The 26,112-nt window shown below is 43.8% G+C and overlaps 1 protein-coding gene across 23 annotated transcripts in view; it reads left to right on the top strand.

The window, feature by feature from the left end:
• The window catches only part of Sorbs1 (sorbin and SH3 domain containing 1), a 231,918-nt gene extending 210,331 nt beyond the window's left edge, over window positions 1–21,587 (top strand). For 22 of the 23 annotated variants that reach the window (XM_071611055.1, XM_071611059.1, XM_071611057.1 and 19 more), the window contains 3 exons: window positions 12,349–12,407; window positions 15,326–15,438; window positions 18,198–21,587. In XM_071611055.1, the coding sequence (XP_071467156.1) occupies window positions 12,349–12,407; window positions 15,326–15,438; window positions 18,198–18,265 (240 nt within the window). In that variant the 3' untranslated portion in view covers window positions 18,266–21,587. Of the gene's footprint in view, window positions 1–109; window positions 881–11,583; window positions 11,644–12,348; window positions 12,408–15,325; window positions 15,439–18,197 lie in introns of all 23 variants that reach the window. The other variant, XM_071611075.1, reaches the window with a different exon arrangement.
• The last annotated feature ends 4,525 nt before the right edge of the window (window positions 21,588–26,112 follow it).

Below are 26,112 nucleotides of genomic sequence, written 5' to 3' on the forward strand. Positions count from 1 at the left end.
TCATTCCTCTTTATGTACCTAGTGATTATTTTCCTCCATTCTCTTTATGCTGACATTTGTACCTTTTGCTTCTTTCTTTTGTTTTCTTCTCTCTCCTTTTCTTTTCAAGTATCCCAGTCACAGCAAGCTCATCATGCCAGCCCCCTCATCTCTGCCCCACACCCGCCGGGCCCTATCCCCTGAGATGCACGCCATCACCTCTGAGTGGATCTCGCTGACTGTAGGGGTCCCGAGCAGGCGGTCTCTGGCCCTGACCCCACCCTTGCCTCCTCTGCCAGAGGCTTCTATCTATGACACAGACCACCTCGCCTTGTCGGTGAGGGCCCGTCCCTCCCTGCCTCTCAGCCTCCCTCAGTCAAGTTGGCTGGATCGCTCCACTCCACACTCAGTGGGCCCCCCTCTGGCCCTGCCTCCTCCCAACAAAGCCTACTCGCTGGTCGCCAGTGCCCAGGCCCCCCTTCACATCAATGGAGATGGTGGTATCTACATGTCACCATCAGGCATCCGCCAAGATAGCTTCTCCCAGCCACTGCTTGGGGGCTCTGATAGGGTCATCTCGGAGCTTAGCGGTGCCTTTAGCAGCCAGAGCAAGAGGCAGCCCTGGAGAGAAGAGAACGGACAATATGAAAGGAGAGCAGAGAGCCAGGCAGGTGAGAGATGCCCTGGTGGACCCAAGATCTCTAAGAAGAGCTGCTTGAAACCTTCAGATGTGGTCAGGTGCCTGAGTACTGAACAGAGACTCTCAGATCTCAACACCCCTGAGGAGAGCCGGCCCAGCAAGCCTCTGGGTAGCACTTTTCCAGGAAGGGAGGCTGGGCAGACAGAGCTGCGTAGAGGTGGCGAGGCTGAGAGGAAAGCTGCTCAGAGTGGTCTGAGCCAGGTAGGCCTGCAGCATGATGGGGGTGCCCTTGGCATCTTGCTTGGCAGGGTGGGCTGCACATCTCACCCTTGGCCCATCGACTAAGGCCAAGTAGATGTCTGTGAGACCCATTTGCTTGCCTTAGGAGCAAAGAGATGGCCAAGGGAATACAGGCGACACCAGTCATGGTGTCAGGGCTGGGAACTGTTGGAGGGAAAGGTCAGGTGGTACTCTGGCCTCTTGAGGTGATTCAGAAGTACCCTCGCATAGGGCACCCATTGGCCTGGTATGAAAGCCTGTAAGAAGGAGGGCCTTCCTCAGGTCTCATTCGTTCTTTGGAGCTTGTCCTTGGTTTGCTCTGACTAACAGCTCAGAACACCAGGCTTCGGTGTGTTATGTTGCGGTTTGGTTTTTGTGAGCTGCACTTTGTTTCCATAACCCGTGGTGCGCTGCTAGTGCTCGGTTTTGTCGGGTCTCCGTCCTGTCTTGTGTTTGTGTGAGAGCACACGGCCTTGTTCACAAGAACAAAGGCATTTTGGTTCTGGGGAGGAGCATGCAGGGCCCCCTTGCTGGGCTTGGGGTCACTGAGGGGACATACAAGGTTCTTTAGTAACTTTCTCATTATCTCTCTGAGTCAACTACAAGGATTTCAGAGTTTAGACACCAAAGTGGCCTTAGGATGTTTTGAGGGCTGACAATTTCTTGATGGGAAATGAACTTGGCAACCAGACTGATTACAATTCTAATTTTGGCTATGTCATTTCCTACCCAGGAAGTCAAAGACCTTGGGCAACTTCTCCAAAGTAGCCATGTTTGAGTACCAGCTCCCTGTTACCATGTAATGATAGGAATCACTTACCCTCTCGGAGACTCAGTTTCCTCCTTTGTAAAAGGAAGGTAACACCTACCTCATAGAGTGGTTGAGAAGATTCCTTGATATAATGCATGTGAGTGCTAAGCACAAAGCCTGGGAACATGGCTGTCACTTTGTCAAGGGAAGCTGTAGAGTTACCATCTTGGAGGATCTATACCTGCTTCTAGAACTGAGAACATTCTAGAACCTCTTTAGAACTGGATGGCTTCCTGAAGATGTAAGTCACTTATATAGATATCTGTTGTATGCGATGCCAATAGTAAACTGCTCAACCCTCAGACCTGCATCTCAGTTTCCCTTTGAAGTTTTGTCGAGAGCATTAATTCAAGGCCTGCTGGTGCCAGCTTCTAGGAAGGGTCCAGATGTCATTAATCCCTGCTCTTGAGGAGCCTGTGTTCAGTGAGACCCGTGGGCACAGCCAGGTTAACAAGACAGTAGCAGGAGCACAGATACCTGAGATATACTAGGCCAGACCTGGCCTGATGCATGTGTGCCCACAGGCCTGGGTGTGGGGGGAGTGGGAATAACTGAGGGAAAGCACATAGTTTATCAGAATCAGCTTAGCCTCTTGCTATCAAGCCACTTACTTACCTGCCATTCCCAAAGCTACACTTTTCCCATGTGCAAAAGCAGGAATGGAAACAGTCCCTCTGTGGTAGTATGAAGTGGTGAATGTAACTTGGATGCTTGGCAGGTGCTAAAGGCTCCCACTGCCTTTGCCATATATGGTTTCCCCATCCCCCAGTGTGGGAATGTGGGATAAAAAACAGTACCTAGCAGAGGTTTGTCCTGATCCCTGAACAGGTGTCCCTGGAATGTGTGTACAAAAAAGAAAAATGTGTGCCTGGTTGAGGGGTGGTGAGGTGGCCATTTGAAGAGAATTAAATGTCTTAGACACAGGAGCAACATGCATGTTGATCTAAGGTGCCTGAACGCTCCTGTCATCAGTACTGAGTCATCATGACGGCCCAATTCCAGGATGCAGTGTGTACAGGAAGTGCGCACAGTGCCGGAGCTCCGGTGAGGTTCGGGGTATACACTTCCTGCTTCCTAATGGACAGGAGTGGAGATTATGCTGATGGAGAGCCAGGCTTGTTAAAAATTGGTTTTCTTTCCCTGGTGGTCCTTCAGACCCCAAGAGTACCACTTCCTCTCACCTTCCTCCTGTTCTCCTGGCACAGCCCCTCTCTGTGGGTGCCTGAGTATAGGCCCTGGGCTTGCACTCTGTGGAAAGAGCAGCTGCCCACACACCCCCCTCTCTCTCAGCTGCTCTCACCTTCTGTCCTGTGGCAACCCTGGAAATGGGGTCCTTCACAAGGGACTCCTGCCCTTTGGACTGTATTTGTGTGACAGACAAGCTAAAGATGGAAAAGGCTTACCTGACAACTGTTCCCATGAGGATGATGTGACCTCAGGCTGTGTCACTTGTTTGGATAAATGCATTCCAGACAAGGTTGTGAGTCAAGAAAATTGCTAGCCACTATTCACCTTGCTAAACCACAAGTTCCGTTCTATTCTAAATATTGGGGACCTAGGTTGAGTATCTGACTAATAAATCAAGAAAAATTTGCCTGAGAGACTTAAAGGAAAAGATAGTCTGAAATATCATCATATTTGCTCTTTATTTTGAGCTTCTAGTGTGTTCCAGGCACTGTGCTAAGTGCTTCCAGAGATTGAGAGGGATGAACATCATCAGGGCTTTCCCATTGCTCTCAGAGAAGTCCCTCCTCCTTCCTGGCCTCAGAAGGCTCCCTGTGATCTGGCCATTGAGATGACAAGCCTCATCTTTCTAAGCCTCCAGCCTGTTTGCCTAGATCCTTCCCACCTATCCTTCATGTTTCATTTAGATGTGATTTCTTCCTGGAAGCTGTACCTGATGACCTCCCCCAACACCTGCACGGCTGGTCCCAGGGCTCTGACTTTGTACTGCCCCAGCCCCTGCACTGACCCAGCCCCTGCACTGACCTATGTGAGCACTCTTCAACTCTTATACTTGCCCCTTTGTTTGTTTGTGTCCCTATACAGTATTAAAGCCCAAAGTCAGGGACTGTGGCCCCTGATATCTAGAAGGTGCTCAGTAAATATCTCTTGATTGAAAGAAAAGACAAAACTTGGCAGACCACAACTAAAAGAGTTTATGATGTGGCCTCAAAGAGTAAGATCTGTGCACAGATAATTATAATGTGAACAAGAAAGAGAGTCCCAGATAGTATACTCTGAAAAATCAAGATGGAGAGAGATTTTAAGCAGCAGGAGGGGCAAGAGGGTTGTCTGGAAAGACTTTATGAGAAAAAGAACATTTGATCTGATCCTAGAGAGTAGGCAGTTTCCCCATAGGTACAGCACAAGGGTGTCATCCAAGGCAAATGCCTGAGCAAAGGCCCAGACATAGGAATGAAAAGTTGTACGTGGAGAGTGTGTGTTCCTGGTGTAGGGAAGTATAGGGGCCATCTGGGAGAGAGCCTGGGACCAGAGCTTTGAGGGCACCTCTGATGTTCACCAGCAGCACCTCCCCACAGTGCATGCTCGAGTCATCTTCCTTGTGGTCCTGGGGAACTTTGCCACACAGTTACTGCTGTGCTGCTCACTCCAACGCTGCAGATTCATAAACTCTTCCAGTAAGATGGTTTGACTTCACTCCTTACTGTTTCACACTGGGCTGGCTGCTCATGTTTTCAGGACAGCAGAAGCTGGTAAATGAAGTGCAAGGGTCTCTAAGATGGGTTGGGAAGAGCACTGGATTGAAAATCAGGGTCACTCCAGCTCTGCCATTAGCCTGCTGAGTGTCTTTGAATGAGTCATTTCTCTTCCTGGCAATTTCCTTGTTCATAAACAAAAGATTCAGATGAGAGAACTGAAGTTCCTTTTGGCTTTGCTATTTTGTGACTAGGTGAAAATTCTATATGAATTTCAATTGAAATGAGAAAAGAACACATACAAAATTCCAAGTTAGGGGTTTATTATAAACCTGCAGACTCTCAGGAAGAGAGAGTACTGTGGTTTTGTTTGGTATTGGGGATTGAACCTAGGGGTACTTTACCACTGAGTTACATCCCCAGCCCTTTTAATTAATTTATCTATTTTTTGAGAAACAGAGTCTCAGTAAGTTTTTGAGGGACTTGCTAAATTGCTTAGGCTTACTATCCTCCTGTCTTCAGCCTCCTGTGTGGTTGAAATTATAGGTAAAGCAACTTAGTTAATTGGATAAAAACAAAACAAACCAAAAAAATCAAACAACACATATACAATACCCAGGAGTTCAGAATCATCAACCAAGTTCTTGGATTTTGTTGGCCAATAATTTTGGCCAACAGGGTTTAGAACCATCAGTCAAGAAAGTAAAGGGGAAGATCATCTTGGAAGTCTCCATTACAAGCATATCAAATATTTACCAAGGTTCCCCACAACAGAAGCACCATTGCTGACAAATAGCTAGCCTTGGTTTTTGAGAGTTTCTGCAGTTCGTAAGCAAGCCTCATAGGAATTCTGAGTTGAAAAAAAAAAAATCTTTGAAGATCATCTGTCTCAGTGATTTGTAATTTTTTTCTGCATCTTAGAACCTCTGAGGATTCCAGGCCAGTGTAGTGGGGAGGAGGCTGGCACACACAGTTCTGTGGAAAGTTCCCAGGGGCTCCCACCTGAGCCCACCTGGGAACGCCCAACTTATCCATGGACCACCAGGTTAAGAGCTCCCAATCCATTCAACATTCACAATGAGATGAGAAAACAGAGGCCTGAGTTACAAAACTTTTTGTTATAAAATTGATTCCTAAAGGGAAAGAAGCCAATCAAACAATAAAATCTGAGGGCATGAAGTATAAAATGAAAATTTTCAGGAATGCTCGTGTCCTCAAAGCTTCTGTTTGAGACATGCAAGAGCAGACTATTGCACCAACCTAGGGAAAGGAGAGGAGGGAAGCCATTCAGCTGAAGACCAAAAGAGGTCTTTGGTGACTTCAGAGGGAACATCCCTCAGGATGTGGAAGCGAGCTTAGTTTCCAGAAAGATATGAACAAAGACAAAGGCCTGCTTGGAGAATTGAGGGGAAACTTGTGATGCATCCTACAAGAACATAAAGGAAATTAGAAATGTTAAGATGCTCAAAAGTGGGAGGCATTTTCCTTTGACTCACTCAGAAGGGAAATCTCTAAACAAACCAGAGTGTGAAGAGCTTGTGGGATGGGGAGAGGCCCTGGCTACAGTTCTTACAAAACATCAGCAGGTGTTCTGCCAGCTTTAGGGGAACCAAGATCTGAAATTGCAGCTCCATTCCCTCAAACTGTTAGAAGAAACCCAAGTGCTGCTGTCCAGTACTGGACCAGTCAAGGTCCATCAGCACAACTCTCCATCTGTCCTGAAACCGCCCTCTGGCAGAGCACCCTGGAAGATCAAGGTTTAGAGGAACACATGAAATTTTGAGTCAGATAAAAGGGTGTTAGAAGCCTGGTTCTTCAAATTTCCGACCCGATCTGTCAGCTATTTGTTTTCTCATTTGTGAAACATAAATATTGACGATTTCTCAAGTCGCTCTGAGAATTCTGAGACATAACGGAGATAAAAGCATCTGGCACAGCCCCTGTGGTGTGATGCTGAGGAAGCAAGGAAAGGAGACCCAAGGTGTTTACTTTAACCTCCTTATCCCACCCCTGCGGGAGGAGGAAGAGGGGAAAGAGAAAAAGTGGAAGATGGGAGACTCATTTTACTCTGGGATACATAAATTAAGAATTCGGAAAACTGAGAATTTGCACTCCACATATTAGTGCTTCTCCTAATTCTCTCCCATGTTGAGGACAAAGGCATAAGGGAAGCTTTTAGGTTCTTCATACTTTGGGGCTGGGAGGTACTTAGAATTGAACCTAGGGGGACTTTACCACTGAGCCACATCTCCAGGCGCCACCCCCCGCCCACTTTTCTTTTTTTTTAAATTTTGATATAGAGTCTCACTAAGTTGCCAAGGCTGGCCTTGAACTTAGACTTATCCTGCCTCAGTCTCGCACATGTGCCACTGTGCTCTGCTTGGGTTCTGCCCACTTTAACACACAGCCGCCATTACTGCCCTATTTTATAACAGAAATTGGAGACTAACTTCTACGAGGAGAACAGTGAGCATTGGCTGAGCATTCAAGTTTGGTGTTGTAATCAGATTCAAGTTACAACAAAGTTAATGTGTTGTCCCTGGAGTGATCTACAAGGAGGTTAAATGTAGATATTTAAGCAGGTGAGGGCTTAACCAACAGTTTAAACAGCTCTTGGTTAATAATCTTATAGTTAAGGTGTAATTTTTTCCTCAGTCAACTCAATAGGAGAATTCGGTGGAGTCACAGGCTGTTTTGAGGCCACTTTGGAGGTTTCCTGGAACCTAGGAGCTGAGTCATTCATGTCTTCCCACCCGGCTGGCAGAGTATGCCCATGTTCCAGGAACTGCAAAATTTCTATCACTATCCCTGGGCAACCCCTCAGAAGTGAGCTCTGCATCCCTATCAGGAGGCTGTGATCAGAAGCCCTCCTCCATCTAGTCTTCTAGGCAGTGAGTGGAGGGATGCCTCCCTTAAGCCAAGCCAGCCCTACTCATCCTGGTTATTAATTCAGAGGCTGTTAAGAGCCAAAAAGACATCTATGTGAATTATGCCCAACCCTCTTGTTTATTTCAGAACTTGGAAGTCCAAAGAAGTTAAGCATTTTGCTCAAAAGCTAGCTAGTTGGTGTCAGAGACTAGTATGGAAGCCAGATTTTCTCATGGTCCCACGGGGAGGCCAGTGTAGGTCATGAGAAAGATGGGTGCAGTTTGAGAAGGCAGGGGCATCTCTGAAAGATGTTAGGAGAGCTGCAGAGACCCGTGGTATTTCTGGAAAGGATCTGGGGCCATGGAGAGAGTGAGTGTCTATCCCGTCCACATCTCAGGCCTTCCTGCTGCTCTTTAGTCTCTGTGTAATTTATTTTGAGCTTCAAGGCTTTGGCACCCACTCAAAGCTGGAAGAGGATGATTAGTAACTCCTCAGTAGCACCAGGTGTTTTGTGGATCCAGAGGGGATTAACAGCCCCAGGGAGGCCGAGATCAGATATCTGATGGACTTCTGGGAACTGAGAATAGGACAGCAGGGCAACAGAGCAAGGTCACGGGCAAGGTCACTTGGGGAGACTAAAACAAATGCTGGGGGGCAGAAGGGGCAACTGGGTGCAAATACAGAAGAAAGTGGTTTTGGTATGAGCAGCCCCCACCTGCTTAGCACTGATGGGAGGAAGATGGAGCGCAGTGTGTTAGACTAGTTACTGTTTTTCCAAACACATGAAAATAGGAATGTGTCTCCAGAGTCAAAAATGTACATAGCATGAGCTAACACTCCCTTTATTCTTAGCCCTGGATGAGGTCCTGGTGAGAACCTGTGTCTACTCTTAGGCTCAAATAAGGGCAAATGCTGAGGACCTTGAGAGGGTTCAGAACCACACCATCCAAAGAAGGGTAATTTGAGCCACATATATAATTGAAAATTTCTAGTAGCCATAGTAAAATGGAACAGGTGAAATTAGTTTTAATAATAGATTTTATTTAACCCAAATATCCAAGAAGCTATTTAATGACATATTTTGCATTCTTTATTTTGTACTCAGCTTCTGAAGTCTAGTTTGTGTTTTTACACTTACAACACATTTCACTCTTTATTTGCCACAACCCAAGTGCTCAACAGCCATGTGTGGCTAATGGTTGCCACACTGGACAGCACAGGCTTAGAGTGAGAGCTGTTAAGTGACAAGAAAACAGGAACAGTAAATGAGAAAACATACCTAGAGGGGGAGAAACCCCAAGGGTAAACAGCCTTCCAAGTGAAAGCTGCTCTCTGTGATACCTGTTAAATGGGTTCTATCTCCACTGATGGTCCACCCCATGCTATACTTCCCTCCCCCCTAAAAAATTCAGGTTTACATTCCAGCTACTTGAGATGTTTTATTTAAACCTAAATAGGAAGAACGTGTCTCTGAGCTAATAGAGTAAATGTTTATCTTGCCTTCTTCCTTCATTTACTCAACAAACACTAAGTGAGGAACTTGGTCATCCCTACCTCTCAGAAATGGGGTTAAGTTTGTCCTGTCCAGACGTGGAGACTATGATGATGTTTATCTTCTGCTTTGAGTGTGGCCTGAGACCAAAGAAGGTATTAATTGAGCAATCAATATCCCTCAGGTACTGTGGATCCTTAGGTTAATGATTGGATGCTATCTTTTATTGTACACTATTCCTTTTTACAGAAGGTTCCTTTGAGCACCAAAAAACATTCAAGAAGAGAAATTATACAGCCTATTTCCAGAAGAAGTAGAAATTGAGTGCTGCTCTCAGGGTCACACCAGCAATCCCATCATGAACCAAGAGTGAGATGATGAATGGGGGCTCAGCTCTTATGCTCAGTAGTTTTGTCACCTTTTGAAGTCTTCAATCTGCACTGAGCCTTAAAATTTTCTCTTCTTCTCTCCCCAAGTCAAAGGGTTAGTACCAAAGTTAGATGAGGTAATGAATCTATATGTGCTTATAAAATATCAGGTCTTTTGTACCATTTTCGATTCACTAATCTTCTTTTAAGCACCAAATTGTTTGCTAGGTGATCAGTTAGTTCCTGGCACAGCTTTGGCGTTAGGTTGATTGAAGGATGCTGGGGAGCTTTTGTAAGCTGTGGAGATCATGCCATGAGATTGTTCACATCCTGTCTTTGTATTGCTTTGACCTGAGGTCATCAGGCCACCAGCTGGAGTGTGGAATTTTTTTTTTTTTTTAATGAGAACAAAAGTTCTCATGAGGTATGACCCAGACCAGTCTTGCCGTACTCTAGTTAGATAATCTCAGCGTGAGGTAGTTGAAGTCTTCTACAACCTTGCCTCCCAAAGTTAGACTGAGAACCAGCACCATCTGCACCACCAATAGAAATGCTGAGTCTCATTACATATGCCATAAGCACTAAGAATTTGCACTACGCAGCATCCCAGGTGATACCTGCCCAGGCTGGAGCCCTGCTCTGTAGTATCCTGACTAGTAACAGTCAATGGAGGTCTCAGTTCCAACAGCTGCTATGGCAGGCAACTCACTTCCTCTTAGGCAGCCACTTCGGTTGTTGGACAGCACTTACTTTTAGAAACTTGTCCTTTCATCAAGTCCAAACCTGACTGTCACTGTCACCCACTTGAGGTGCCCCGAAGTTAGTTTCATTCTTCTGAAAGCCCAGAGCAAGTACTTGGAAATGTCCATTTCTCTCCTTTGTTACATGGAAGTCTTGATCCAGAAGCGAGGTGGGAAGTAAGTAGAACTGTACAAGGTCAATCTCGGGCACCTGGCAAAGGCCTGCAGGTCCTGAGACAATATAGAGAGCATGGAATGGCCTCTTAGTTCTGTCTTTTTCTTCACTCCTGCCAGAATCTAAGGGCACTGGTTTGAGCGATTAAGGTTTGGAAGGGGTTTAGAAAACTTGAAGAGGTTTCCCAAAAGGATGCGAGAATGGAAGGGATGCCTGGGATGGAAATTGGTGGTGCCGGGTGTGCTAAAGAATGAGAACATTTGCAGTGGAGATGAACAGGAGGGGGTGGTTCTGTGCGTGGAAAGAGCAAACAAGCAGCCTCAACTCTCTCCAGCTGAATGACATTGAGGAATGCACAAAAACCTCTCTGAGCATCAGTTTTTAGGGTTTTTAAAGAAGAGGGGATGATCAGCCCTCACCTGCCTATCCCCAGGGATTGTGTGGGACACATTAACAATTATGTCAGAGAGCATAATTGCTAAGGTGGAGATGGTGTGAGGATGGAAGAGACCAAGCAGACAGTAGAGAAGCCATGAGACAAGTCTACACTCACTCACTATATGACCTCAGAAGAGGTCCCTGCTTTCTCTTGGCCTCTATGAAACAAGTGGATCCTACACAAAAAAATGTCTAAGTGCCCTTCTACAAGGCGCTGGAGTTGCTGTGGCTTGTTGCAATTATTGCAGCTTACATGGAGAATTTCTCCAAAGATGGCTTTTCAATATCTGTTCAGAAAGACTTCTTAGAGCTTGCAATTCAATCCTCTTTGAGGGAAGTGATTCCAAATAGTCTTTCAAAGAAGGCCTGGCCTCCATGATGGGAGCCCTGATTAAAAGGTGGGTCTGTGTGGCCTGAATTGCACCTGTTACCACATCAACATGTAGTACTGGTGAGTGATGAGTGACTGTTTCATCTCTACGTCTGTGTCAGGACACACAATCCTATTTCTGGAAGTAAACTCTGGCCTAGGAGATATCTGAACTTGCTTCATACTTCACTGGAGTATGTCATATGCAGATTTTTCCAGGGGAGTGGTCTTGTTTGACACTTCAGATAATACCCAGGAGTGTTTGACAAGTATTATTCTTTTTCAGTTTTTTTAAGTACCCATTCATGGCAGACCTGATAGTTTTGTGGGCCTGCTGTCAGAGGATCCTACTTAACAAAAAATTGAAACTGGCTGTGGTACAGCAGCCATTCCCAAGATGTTTGTTAGCTGAGGGCAAGGGGACCAGTATGCATGGGAGACAAGTCTGTTTCTGAAGACAGCCTTTCCTGTCTCTCTCCTGCCCACCTGGGGACCCTGTGTTGTTCCCTGTCACCACACTGCAGCCATGTTTCGGATTTCCCATTCCATTGCCTGGATGCTTGCTTCTAACTCTGTACATTTGCATTTTCTCCTGTGCATCCACCGTGTTGTCATGGAAACTCAGTGGCCATAGGCTGCGAGTGTCTCGTGTCATCTGAGTGTAATGGTGTGGTACGTGTATTTGCTCACACTTTTATTTTGACTCCTCGCCAATGTGACATCTGCTAAAATGTCTCCCTTATGATTTGCTTGGTGATCACAGCCTTCTCATCATTCATTGAGAGCAGGACCTGATCTCACAGAATCTGAAAAGAGCTATGTGGTAAGATGCCTGTTGAATTAGACCGTAGCTTTTCTAAAGAGAATCCTTACTGACTAGAGTCTGAGGTAATGCCTGGTTAACTCACAGAGCCATTATTTAGAAGACAATGGCTATTATACTGCCAGTAGCTAGGCCACCCTCTTTCCCTCAAAGAAGCAGAGGAATTTAAAGAATATTTTTCCACTCTGCCTACATGTGGGATTAAATTAATGTATTTAGTGCATGACTGGGGATACATACTTGTATTTCTTCCCTGAGATTATTCCATTTGTAACAGTTGCTCACTAATTACAGGCTTTTATGCTTCTGCCTTTTTTTTTTTTTAATATTCATACTAAATCCCAAATTCTTCTGTATCTTACCTGTTTTTCCATGCTTACGCCTGGATCCCTCCTGCACTCCACACTACTGGAAATCTATTTTTTTAACCTGGATCTTCAACTCTGTTTTTTCCCTGGACTTATGTACTACGTCTGGAATGTTACATCTCTTCCTCTCTTTCTTTTTTTTTTTTTTTGTCCCCACATTGACTGTTTTATGGGGGTTTCTGGATATCTCGGGGCCACCTCACAGGAAGCAGTTTGCAATGAGATCATAAACATTGCCGAGAAATCTGTTCATTACTGCAGCACTGTCTCTCATCCCCTTGACTTTCATCACAAGGTATCCCCTTCTGACAATAAATCATCTTTAATCATTTCTCAGCAACCTCAAGCCCAGCAGCGAAGAGTCACCCCAGACAGGAGTCAAACCTCACCAGATTTGTAAGTACACTTGGGAACCTTTGGTGCTCACGTTCTTGGTGGACTTAGGCCTTAGAGAGTGGATCATTGACTGACTGTGAGAACAGCCATAGCCATGGCCATGGCGGGGGGGGGGGGGGGGGGGAGATGGGTATGAGCAAATCACTCCCTGGTCCTCTGCAAATTTCTAGTGAAGGCCATGTTTCCTATCAAGCACTGTGAAAACAGGTTGTAGGATTATAAAAGAGATCACAGAGAGAGGTAGACTTGCCATACAAGGGCAAATGAGGATTGGGCTCACCTGTCTCAATTCTAGTGTTGTAGGGAATGTAAAGAACAGTTAATTCTGAGCATAAATGAATGAATAGGTTTTATTGACTCATTCATTTATTAATTTAAAAAATGTATTGAGTATCTCTTGTTTTATGCACATAGGGGAAAATTCTGTTCACAGAGCAAGGGTGAATTGAACCAAACACTGAGAGATAATTGGATTGTGAAAACTAGAATAGGGAGAAAAATGTCTTCCCAGCTGAGGGGACCATATAGGCAAAGGCATTGAGTGGGTGGGGCTTGGAGAACTTCAAGAAGGTCTGTGTGACTGCAGTGTGTGACTCAGAGGAAATGGGGATTAAGCTCAAGAAGTGGGGTGACGTCAGATAGTAGATTTCAGTAGTGTAAATAAGTTTGGATTTTATTCTACCAGCACTAGAAAGTGTCAGAAGATTACTGTATTAAGGAACATACTGATCATATTTTGTTGGGGGTAGATCACTCTGGGGGGTAGGTTTTAGAGTCAAGAGACAAAGATGCTAATGAGAAGATGCTAATGCAGTGGAGAAGGAATGGGCTCTTTGTAATCCTCTTAAGTGTGGAAGATTACCCATGGAGATAACAGGGTAAAGGGGAGTAGCCAGCAGAGGGGACTGAGAAGGGGCAGCAGGAGATACAGATGAGGGTCTAGGAGTACTCATTTTCACAGACCAGAGCTGGCAGCAGCAGTCCAGCAGTGCCACCTGGCCCCAAAAGACCAGGAGTAGGTTATGACAAATGTCCTCCAGGTGTTCCCATTGGTAAATGAAAGACTACTCATGACCTTTAATATAGCTAGGTTAGTAGGGAATTGCCAGCCTGTGGTCCATTAGAAAGCGCTGATGAATGAATTTGATGGTAAATAGAAGTACATGTGTGGCAGTGGGGGAGATGGGGCTTATAGATTAAGGAAACAGGGATATGGCAGAGACTGAAGCATCTTTATACTGGAGGAGAAGAGCTGCCAGAATTGAGAGATGTGAGAAGATCTAAGTAAAGCAAGAGCCCAAGGAAGGGGAGTCAACATGGCTGGGAGAAAGGACCCTTGCACACCAACAGAGCAGAAGGTGAACAGAGACATAGTCTCAAATCTGAGGAAAGATCAAGGAATCCTCACAGCAAGCTTTCATCTGAGGAAGGGGAGGTGGAGTAAGGAGTGCTTGGTAGAGAGTGGGGCACCAGAATTGGCAGGGGCGATGGAGTGAGGGCTTGAGGGACAAGGACCCGAGCTCTGTGAGGCCCATCAAAATTTAAGTTGAGTTGGGAGCCTGGGCAGCAAGGGTGCTGACTTTTCCCCAACCAGTCTCTACCATCTGAAAACAGAAAATAGACGTCAGGAATTATATCCCAAAGCGGCCATGGTGGAAATTAAGAGATTTGGACAGCCAGACATAAGAATCCAAGTTAGGTAGGAAATAGCAGACAAGTATAGAAAAAAAAAATGTGTTAGTTTATCAGCTAGAAATCTATCTGCATCTCTTAACTCCTCATTAGAGACCTTCATTCTGGCAGCCACATTCAATAACCAAAGTATCGATATACTTGGAGAAATATGTTAAGTGAAATTGTCCCTTTGCCTTCACAGAACAGCATGAACCTCTTATCTCTGGGAACTGACTCTGCATACATGTCTATAGTCTGTCTTGCCCACACACTGGAATCCACTGACCTCTACTAGAAATAGTAGATGATTGACTTATTTACCAAGTTTTGCTGCTACTATTGTGTTTCAAAATAGTGAGTAAACAGAAGTGTGAGGCTGGTGCACAGTAGGTGCCCCTTAAGTATTTGTTGAAGAAATAAATAAAATACCAAAGCAGATGTCATATTTCACCACCAGCAATCCACTGTTACTGTGGGACAGAACAGTACAGTCCAAATGCTTTCAGGTTGACTAGCAAGTAAATAACACTCTTACCCCCAAACATTACTGGTAAGAAAAAAAGCCAAAGGTCTCAGGAGTTTCAGAAAAATTACATCCATTTAAAAGTACTCAAAGGTGGCTGGGGATATAGCTTACTGGTAGAACACTTGCCTAGCATGTGTAAAGCCCCAGTTTCCATCCTCAACACTGAAAAAAAAGGAAGAAGAAAGTGGGGAGTACCCAAGGCAGTTTTGCTGATCAGTGAGGCAATGGGAATATACTTTTTAAAAAATATTTTCCTGCCAATCTATCTATCATGTATTTGTTTTTACAATGGCCTTATGTTCTCCAATAGCCAGAATGTAATGTCTCTGGGGTTAAGTAACTTCTGATTTTCCATGATAGTCTATGTATATTATCCCAGTTTAAGAAAAAGCCTTGTTTTACTTTAAAGACCAGGGTAGGAAGTGGAAGGGGCTCTAGACAGAAAAGCTTGACTGTGGTAATAGAATTAAACTAAATAAGAGGCCTGATCATGACTTGCTTATCAGGAGTTCCTCTCCCTGTCCGTCTCAGTTATTAATTTCTATGTTGAATGCATTTCTCCAAATGCCATTATTAGAGAAATAGTCAATTAATCCCTACTGATGATTAGGAAATGTTACTTAAAAGTTGGTTTGATAGAAATGGGGTTTAAAAGCTTGTCATTTAATCCTAGTGATATTTGAGTCACTTTTTATTGATTTTTTTCTTTCATTTATAGATTTAGCTACCAAGCATTATATAGCTATGTACCACAGAATGATGATGAGTTGGAACTCCGGGATGGAGATATTGTTGATGTCATGGAGAAATGCGATGATGGGTGGTTTGTTGGTAAGAATCTCATCAAGTTTTTATTTCTAGTTGAAGAAAGAACTAGGAGGGATGAGCCATGCAGGAAGCTGTCTTCTCTGCACAGAAAGAAGGGCCTGCTCAGCTCCTGCCCCACCAATGGGATGCTGGGCCACTGGTCTCTTTACTCTTAAGACTGTGTGGATGTTACTAATGTTGGATCTAAAACCAAGCATGCCAAATTCTGACACATGGGAAGGGAATTGTCAAGTTCATTACTGTTATTAATTGGGTCTCCTTTATATTTCTGTTGTGCATGTCTATTTTCATTTGGAAATTTCATTTTTAAAGCTCTTTATGAAACAAAATAAGAAAATTTTGACTTGTCTACCATGAGAATTTCAAGCTTATGTGTGGGTTTTACACAGATCTTCTTAATCTACTCCAGGTTTCTAATAACTTTGATCAAAGCAACCTGCTTAGTTATAGCAGGTGTAGCCCCATGTTAGAGCATTGACCTAATTGGTCTAGCATGTGGGAGACTCTAGGTTCTATCCCTTGTGTTTTGACAACAGCAAAGAATTTGCCTATATGAGAAGGGGAGAAAAGATCAACATTGCTCAGATTCTGTTACAAGCCAGAAGCTGTGCTTGGTGTGCTTTTATTGATGATATATCAACGAACGGCCCTGTAAACAAGAATTTTCTTCATTTAACAGATTCAAAAAGTAAGGTCCAAAGAGGTTAAGTTACTATCCCAGTTCACCCAGGTAGCAAATGATGGGAACTCAGACCACCCAAGTTCTCCTCAGACCCACATTCTTACTGCTACTTACCTGAATATAATGCTAGGAGCCACTGACTTACTCTGTGCCTTAATTTTCTTCTTCTCTCTAAAGACCAACTTTTCCCTGATCTCTCTGGAAAAGCTTTGCTCTAGCAATGTCAAGGCTGGAGTGGTGAGAACAGTAAGACTTCGGCATCAATGGGAAGTCAGGAAGACTTGCCTTGGCCCTACCAGCTTCTTAGAAAGTGACCCCATCCTTCTGAGACCCCAGGAAGGCCAAAGCCCTCACTACCTTAAGTCATTCTATTCAGGAGAAAGTAAGATCTGAGAAGTCAGTGGCCAGCTTGATGCACTGAGTCCAACAGAAACACCAGGCAAGCTGTGCAGGAAATGCCAAATTTTCTAGAAGCCACATTGAAAAAAGTCAAATGAAACCAACCAAATTAATCCCGATATATTTTATAAACCAAGTACATTCAAAATATTATAATTTGAACATGTAACCAATATAAAGATGACTACTGAGATATTTTACTTGTTTTCTTTCCACGTGTTCAGTTTAGAACCCAATGTATGTTTTCCACTCACAGCTGAGCAGATTTCCACCTAGCCACATTTCAGCTGCTCAGTTGCCACTCTGGCTGTTATCTTAGAGAGTGCAGCTCTAGTGTATATTAGCTCTTAAACTCCTTCATGAGTATTTCCTTTTTTTATTTTTTAATTTTAATTTTGGTCCTGTAAATTGAACCCAGGGGTGCTTAACCACTGGGCCAAATCCTTGTCCCTTCTTGTTTTTTGTTTTGAGACAGGCTCTTGCTAAGTTGCTGAGGCTGTCTTTGAATTTACAATCCTCCTGCCTCAACCCTCCCAAGTCACTGGGATTACAGGCATGCACTACTGAGCCTGGCTAAGTATTTTAATGTAAAGGCACCTATTCTCCAATGGAGGCATCCCCAGTCACTGGGGAAAGGAAATACTTTGGATATCTTTCTCACATGCTTCAATCACTTTGAAAAGTAGCCTAGTATTCAGAATACAAGCAGTAGCCTGACTCATTTTTTCTCATCCATAAGGAAAGGTGCTAACCAGTATATGAGTACAAGTACAAGTGAGTGGTTATCAGCTCTGGTCTTACCATCTCAGTTCTTTTTACCCTTCTTGACTAGCCTCCCTAAGGGTGCAACTAGATGTTTCGTGGGTCATTAGCCTTGACACATTCTTTTAGTTTAGAAGCTTCACTTGGCAATGATCCCAATTCATTCATCGTGGCTGCTTGAGGTGCTGTGTTCAGCAGGATTCTGGAGCCAAATCCAAGCCAGCTGACAAAAGGGTGCAGTGTTAAACTGTGATGCTTTCTAATGAGAGGAAAATGATGACACAACCTATATCAGCCACCCCTGCTGTAGAGGGACCCAGGGGAGGGGCTTGATTAGGGGCCAGCAAATCCAGATAAGGAGCAACCCAGGAAGGGCTTTGTTCCCAGAGGACTCAGTGCTCCTGGTTCAGTGGGACCCTAACAAGGTGACAGGGAGCCAGGTCATAGGGTTTGAGAGGAATTTCTTTTTGGTGTGTAGTCATCTTTGTAGTCAGTGGGCTGTTAGAAATCCTGCAGTTCAGAAATTCTAAATCCCAGTTGTCTTGTTGTGTCTTGTCTTATGCTGATTTCTCCAAAAGAAGAAATGTCAGGAAGAGAAATGGCTGGGAGTCAGGAGACCTGAATTCAGATTACGCCTCTGGCACTTACTAAGCTAAGGGTCCTCAAGTGTTATTTGAGCTCTTTGAGTCTGGGTTTCTTCATCTGAAAAATAGGAATAGTAGACATGCCTACCTTTCTTAACAGCTAGCATCATTTTGCAGCCAAAATGAGATAAGATAGGGGAACTTGGTTTGGAAATTATACAGTGCTTTAGAAGCTGCTGGATTTTAAAAGTGACGTTCAACCAGAAATCTCTACAGTGCTCTCTCTGAACACAGTGAGTGGATCTTCTCATTTTGTGTATGTGTTTGTTTTGCAGGTACTTCAAGAAGGACAAGGCAGTTTGGTACTTTCCCAGGCAACTATGTAAAACCTTTATATCTATAAGAAGACTGAAAACCACAGAGATTATTTTTATTGGAGGATGAAGCATAATTCATGAACCAGTCTCTTTATTTAAATGTCAAATCACTATGAAAATCAATGCAGTGGATAAAGTAAGAAGTAAAAGACAGGAACAGAGAAATGTTGTGTTTAAAACCCAAACCTGTCTAAACTTATTATATATATTAGGGCTGAACTGTGTGCTAAACAGAAAGAATTGAGGCAACTCTACATTCACTTAGCTGCTTCTGGAAGCTGCTCCAGCCTTCAAACTCCCCTCTGCCTCTAGGATAATCTGACCTGGAACACAGTCCAGGAGCAGAGTTAGCCACAGATGCTTCCTGCTGCCCCAACCTTAAATTCCATCTTGAAGGGGTTCTTGAGCCTAAAGCAAATGTTGGGGCCTCAGGCAAATAGGTTTCCAGCCAGGTTCCAAAGGTTCCAAGCCTGAGCATCCACTGACTACCCCAGCTTCCATCCCTGGCTGCCCTGGGGCCAGCTGAGCCCCAGTGCTCTAGAGGTCAGTCTGGGCTGCTGAGCTGTCTCTTGACAATGGTGGTGGCCCCCAATTGGCCCCAAACCAAATCCTCCCTGGACCTGCAGAGGTACAGTTGAGGAAATGGAGGCAAAACAGGTACCTTGTGCCATCAGCCTGCTGTGCAACTTTGCCATCAACTGCCCTTCTTCCAGATGAAAAAGCTCATGAGGTTTGTCCTGAGAATTGGGGAGCAGATGGCCAAGCAGATAGATTACATTTGTATTTCTAAGTGATTAAGTTGAGAAGCCCTGCAGCCCCTGGGGTCATTTGCAGTGTGTTCTTTTCCCATATCAGTGGCTGTTATAAACATTCATCACTAGGCATCTGCAGCTGCAGCTGTATTTATCAGAGCACCATTGCTAACCTTTCTGGCTTGTATTTGGCTGGGACAGTTTGGGATTGGTAGGCTTAATCCAAAGTGGGATGTAATGATTCATTTAACACATGTGACATATGCTGACTGCTGAAACATACAAAAGACTGCTCAAGGCCTAGAAGGCCAGTTTTATCTCCTGGTACAAGTTCAAAGACCACTCATAGCGTAGTCACCCATAGTTTGGAATCCTCATGCACCCAGTGAGGCTTCTGTTCTCGATAAAGGCGTAGGTGCAGTAGCCTTAGTGTGAAGCAGTGATTCTGTCACTACTCAGTCAGGAGCTCTGTCCTTTGAGGGTACTGGATCTGAGGAGGAAGCCCTCCTCCAAATGTCCTGACAAGGACATTTGTTTAGGGGTACTTAGTTGCAACTCTGTCCATGTTGTATTAAGGGAATTTTTCAGCTTCTGTGTTAGATCTCTTAGTGACACAAAGATAGAGGTGCCCCATTCCTTGCCCACCAGGAACTCAGAAGCAATTGGGGAGATAGATACAGAGAAAGGAACTTAAGAGAGACTGTGATATGTGCTAAGAAGGGTGCGAGAGGTAGAGCTGTATTTCTCCTGGAGGGATGCTAGAAAGCATTGTCATATTTCTGTCTCCATTAGCTCACCGTTGAACAGCTAGGATGCTGGGAGAACCTTTGTCTGATGGTAGCTTATGGCTAGAAATACTTGGGAACTTTTTCCAGAGTCTCCAAACTTTCATAGTCCCCAAAAATACATTTCCAAGGTCACAAATAGGAGTAGCAAGTCTAAGTGGCAAGGGTGTGTACTAGAATGCCTGGTTCTCTGCATCTATCTCAGAAATACACCAAGACTATTGTCCCCAAGTCTGGAGTCTTTAAAAAAAAAAAAAGTAGGCAAAATTTGTCTTTAGTATCTCTTCCCCAGTTGCTCTCCCAGATACCCTTCTTAGAATCCCACCAGCCTCCTAGGGCCCACGAGTCAGCCACAGTACCCTCACTTTCTCCCTGTCCTCTAAAGGAGGCTTGCAGGAAAGAAACCACCACTGCTTCATTCACACTAAAGTGTAAATGACTGATGAGAAGAGGGTGTTACCTCTTTCCAGAGACATTTGTTTTTAACTAGGACAGAGCAAAGCCTTTACCCCAAGGGAAAAGGTTGTGGAACTGTAGGGGAGGGGGGTTTCTGGGTAGAAAGCGTTCTGGATTTTCTTTAGGACCCAGTGAGAGTAAAACCTATTGTTTGTGGAAGGTCTGCTTCACCAGGGAGGGCACTATTTTTTGCCTCTCTCTGGGGGCTACAGTAAGGATACAAAAGCACGGTGCGCTTGCGCACTGCATTTCACCCACTTTGGAATGTAATCCCCGTACTGGCTCATGCGCCTCCTGTTCTTCCTTAGATGCAAACCGTTAACAACACAATCTTATTAAGAGTTTTTTGAGGGGTGCTTCTTGATTAAGTAGGTAATTTTGAACACCTCTTTAAATACAGCTAGAAAATAAAACCAATTTGTAAAGCTACATTTGCATATGATGCCAGCCTCACACATTTGTATATCTCCAGAAATTCCCCAATGCCTCACTACTGTGCCCGACTTTAATAAAATCATATGTTCAAATTCGCATCACTTCAGTTTCCTATGTATGAGAAAACAAGAGAGCGAAAGTTTCCCATTACCCTTTTGTCTTCAAACATTTAGTAATATAAAGTACCTATTTTTATGCTGAAATGTTTATACAGGTTTATTAATAGCAAGTGCGACTAACTGGCGGCATGCCTCGCAACACATTTTGATATATTAGCAGTGCTTCCAGGTAAAGGCAAGCCCCAAACTACTTACCTTTTGCAGTCTCTCTGGGATCAGTAAAAGAAAAAAAAAAATCACGTGCGTGAGAAGTGGGACTGTAAATATGTATATTTAACTTTGTATAGGCCATGTACCTACCTGTATAGAAAATAATTTTAAAAATTTGAATGAATGGGGAGGACAATAAGGAAGTCATGAAGTTTTTCCATTTTTATTTAAATGAAGGAATTCCAAATAACTCACCTGCAGACTTTTAGCACAAAAATAGCCATTGCAAACTGTTAAAATTTATACTAAAATCATTCTTTTGGGAAGAGAAGGTAACTATAATCTCATTTTTTTTTTTTTTTTTGTTTTGCAGTCCTATTTATCTGCAGTGGTATTAAGTCCTATTGCTAGAACAGGTTACTACAAAAAAAATTATATTCTGAAAGAAAAATAACTGACATTATATATAACCAATTAAGTTAAAGTATTGCCATTTAAATGACACACTGAGAGCATGTACTATGCAGACACAGATTTTTCTGTTCATTTATTTTTCTTTATTGCAGTGGATTGATTTGATAAATAGATGTGCTGAATTACTACCTTTGCTGTACATATTATTTAATAAACTTTATTCAGAACTGTGTGGAATATGTTTGTTCTTGCCATTTGTTGGTTCTTGCCTTTGTCAAGCTTCTATACCCTGCTTCTCTCTCACACTCCTGTCCTCATGTCCACTCCCCCCCCCCCCCCCCCCCCCCCCCCCCCCGCAGTGCTAGGCAAGGGCTCTACTGCTGAGCCACACCCTCAGTCCTGTCTGTTTTTAATCAGTGGCCACCTGGCTTCCACCCTGCTGGAGGACATCATTTCTTACCTTACTTTTTTCTCAGTAACTCCATGGCCTTCTCTAAATTTATTGCTATTGACTATTTCACCTTTCTTCCTAAAGTATGTTATTCTGATAACAAGAATAATGCACCTATGTCTTTTAAACCAAAAATGAAACATGATAAAATATACATAATGGATCTTGATCCACTCATTAAGACATGGGAAAACATAGTTTTTCTAAATCAAATTAGATCTGGTTCATGAGTCATTTCTTACTATAATAGGTTTCTTGGTTTTTTCCCAAAACCGAGTGTGTGAAGGCACTAGGTGTCTGGTCTCCCTACCATCCCAGGCCATGATCACCTCCACCTTGTTCCAGGGTGGGTTCTGTTGCACATAGTGCTCTCCCCTAAGAGAAAACTCAAACCTCCACCCTCTCCCCCCGACACTGTCCTTCCTTTCCCACCTTGTCCAACTCACAGCACTAGTCCTAAGTGCTGGACTTGAGCCTCAGACAGGCCTGGGAGAGGCGTTGTCTTCCCGGGCCCTGGTCACAGGCACTGCTAACCTTTCCCTCCTGCCCTCATCGCTTTCAGCAAATCCATCAGCGTACCTTCAAACTACCGTTAGAACTCAGCCATTTCTGCCATTATACTTCAAGTCATTTTCTCTCAACTAGAGCATTGCCATAACTTTCTGTCTGTTCTCCGGGCTTCTACCCTTGACAGAGCAACCAGGGTGGGATCATTCTACAGGTGATCCAAAAACCCTCTGAAGATCTCTCAGAGTGGATCAACAGGCTCAAGTTCCTAGGCATACCGCCCCGCCCCCCATTGTCCCTGACCTCATCTGCTAGTTTCCCATGGTTTGTTCCAGCCCTCAGCTCTCCTGAAGGTCTCAAGCCCTTCGAGCATGCGTCAGTTCCAGGGCTTTGTGCTTGCTTTTCCTTGTGCCTGGGAGATCCCTTACTTAACAGCCACTTTCCTTCCTTCCTTCCTTTAGGTCTTTATGTTCCCTTGTCAATAAGGCTTTCTCTGACAACTTTGTATACAACTGGAGCCTATTGTCCGCACCTCCAGCATTCTACCCTCCTTTTCTTTTTCTATGTTCCTTTATAACACCACCATCTAATATTTGTCTTCACAAAAAATATCCCTGGAGGCTGGGGTTGTGGCTCAGTGGTAGAGCGCTTGCCTTGAATGTGGGAGGCACTGGGTTCGATTCTCAGCACCACATGAAAATAAAAAATAAAGGTCCATCAACAACTAAAATGAATAAAATAAAAATTTTTTAAAAATCCTGTAAGATCTGAGGGTAGTGATTTTGTTTTGCACTAAGACACTTGTTCCTTTTCTGGTCAAATAAATGAGTGAATGAATCCCTGAGGCCAGAAGACCTAGGACTCAATATGTTCTACAAACAGCAAAAGAAGGAAACAAACCATGTTCTTATGGCAGCAGAAACATAAAAAATTAACTTCCAACTGAATTGGGCTAATAAATAGATAGTGAGAGTTTTGTAATTATATTCCTCCTCCTGCATATATTGCTGTCGACTGTCTGCCTTGTGATCTTCTGAGCTTGCCTTTTTGCATATACTAAACACATGTCTCTAAATAAATGCTTTACATGGTCTTATACAAATTTTCCTCTTAATAGATCTTGGACATATTTCCAAAATTTATTTAACCTAGTCCCTTATTGATGATGCAAATGTGTTAGGTTATTGCCAGCTTTTTACCACAATAAACAATGCTGCTTTGTGTAGAATGGTTGGCTCAGAGAGCAGGGACGTTTCAAATCCTAAGAAACTGTCAAATTGCCTTCCTAAAAGTACCAATTTATTCTCCTGCCAAGTCCACAGGAGTGTTTCCCACCACCCAATTAAAACTACTCCACTGTCAGCTTCTGTGAAATGCTTCTCTTTGTTTTTCTGGCTCTGGTCAGCCCCTTCACAATCCTCTTTCCAGATCATTTGCTGCTTTCTCAGCCTTCTGATATTTTCTCTCAACACTTGCTCCTTCAGGGAGCAGATTCCTCCTAATATAATTATGGCCCAAAGAGTGGATTGTAGTGGGGCCTTTTCCATGATTAAGTGGTAGAAGGCTGACACTCAGGCATTTGTTGAGACATACCAAAAGGAGTTGGAACTCGCCTCAGGCAGGAGCGAGTCCAGAGACTCCAACTTTCTTCATCTGTATTTATCTTATTCTTGGCTCTGTTGGTCTTGTTTGGCTACATTTTCACCTACTGAGTACAGCAATGGGAAACACGGCTGCAGGCGGCTCTGGCCTCATTTCTTTCAGTTCTCTGACTTGATTCTAGAGGCAAGAGGCTTTCCTATTTGGCATTCCCTGAACACAATTCCAGACCCTGGCAGGTCCAACCTGAGTTTTTTTGCTTCCCTGCACTCATCACTTTGGTCAAAGGAGGTGAAGTGGGATTGGCAGCTCTACCCAAACTTCACAGAATGAAAATCCAGGGAGGGGTGACTAGTATAAAAAGAGGGGAGCAGGAAGCACTGGACTTGGAGAGTTATTACAGCAAACTTGAGAAAATGAAACATCATTGTGGTGTCCCAACATGAACTTCAGTGTAACCGAATGCAGGCTGTGTGCGGAAGGCCCTTCAGTCAAAATCTTGGGAAGAACACAGTGGAGGATGACGTCCATCCTGTGGAGGGGGCCAACAGTGACCACAAGGGCACCGCAGGACTGTATCACATGCTAAAAATATCAGAACTCTTCTGGAGGAAATAAAAATGTTTGGATGAGTTGTACATGGGTGGCTTTGCCAAACCTTAGCATGTAGAAATGAATCCTGGCTCAGGAACACTTAGCCAGTGGCTTTTAGGGAAAATGAAAGAAATCATCTCTTGATTCAGGTAATTCATAGATAAATTAGATGAGAAAAGTTTCAGATTGAAAATACACTGGCCATCCCTTACTCTGTGAGGGACACATTCTAAGACAGAGGATGCCCCAAACCACAGATAGCTCTGATCTCTATGTCTACTGGTTTTTTTCCTATAGAAATAGAAAGCTTAATTTATAAATTAGGTATAATAAGAGATTAAATAATAACTAATATAACAATTATAACAATGTACTGTAATAAAAGTGATACATATAAAGGTCATCTCTCTCGATATCTTGTACTCACACTTCTTACCACGGGAACTGAAACGACAGAAAGCAAATCCACAGATAACAGGATGACTACTGTATTCATGAAAATTTAAGATAAACCCAAGGACACAAAAAGCCATGATGCAAAAGTTCTGGATGACTCCATGACACTTTGAGTCTGTCCTGGTGCATGAGTCTGCTGCTCTTCCAGGGGCCTCACTCTGTCATTGTCAGAAGTAAAATAACTGGGTTGACTGAGAGTGTCTGGCTCCTTCTGACTTGCTTGTTTCTAAATTTTTTTTGATAGACAAATCTGCAAAGGGGAAGTGGATCTGAGAATCACCTGCAGTAGTGGCCTAAATTACATAGATCAAGGAACTCAAAGCACGGTTTGCAGTCAAGTCCAGAGATTCATAATATCAAAACTATTTTCATAATAATCATAAGATGCTTCAGCTTTCAGGAATGTCTCTGGCGACCCTCACTTCCTGGTATTCACACTCTTGTGTGGTCCCTTTCCCCCATTCTATCTGGTCTGTGGATAGAATATGGCAGAAGTGATGCTGTGTGAATTCTGAGGTGAGGTCACAAAAAACCTTTGCGAGTGCTGTCTTACTCCTGGACCACTTGGCGAAAAGCAGACCACAGCTTAGGACTTCTGCATCCCAAGTGTCTTGCTGAGTTGGGTTAGTGTGCTAATTCCTCTTCAAAGGAATTATTAGACAGGGCATGGGCTGCGAATCTGATCTGAGTTCAAATACGGTCTTTGATCCTTACTATGTTGTGAGACATTAGAAATGCCACTTAAACTTGGGCTTCCTCAGATAAGAAGGGAAGATGGCTGACCAAAATGAGGTTCAGTTCCACCACTGAGCTCTGCAGTCATTCCAATGCCCACTGTGTACCTGCACTTTTCCATGCATTATCTACTTCTCATACCAACTCTGTGAGGTAACCATTCTTATCTCCATGTACAGGTGACAAATCAGACTCAGGAATTCAGCCCAAGGATATACCTACAAGTACGTGGATTCAGTCTGACTTCAAAGCCAGTGTCATCTCCATTGATCACACTCTGCTGCCTCCATGGGACAGACAGCTGGAAAAATTCATAGACTAGCATATACCTCTGGATTATCTAAAGTTTACCAAAAGATGTCAACATACAAGCATGACCTCGTGGAATAATGATAACTGCTAACCGTTTGATGAACATCT

Source organism: Marmota flaviventris, chromosome 4 (genome assembly GCF_047511675.1).
Source record: "Marmota flaviventris isolate mMarFla1 chromosome 4, mMarFla1.hap1, whole genome shotgun sequence".
In the NCBI taxonomy this organism is placed as follows: Eukaryota; Metazoa; Chordata; class Mammalia; order Rodentia; family Sciuridae; genus Marmota; species Marmota flaviventris.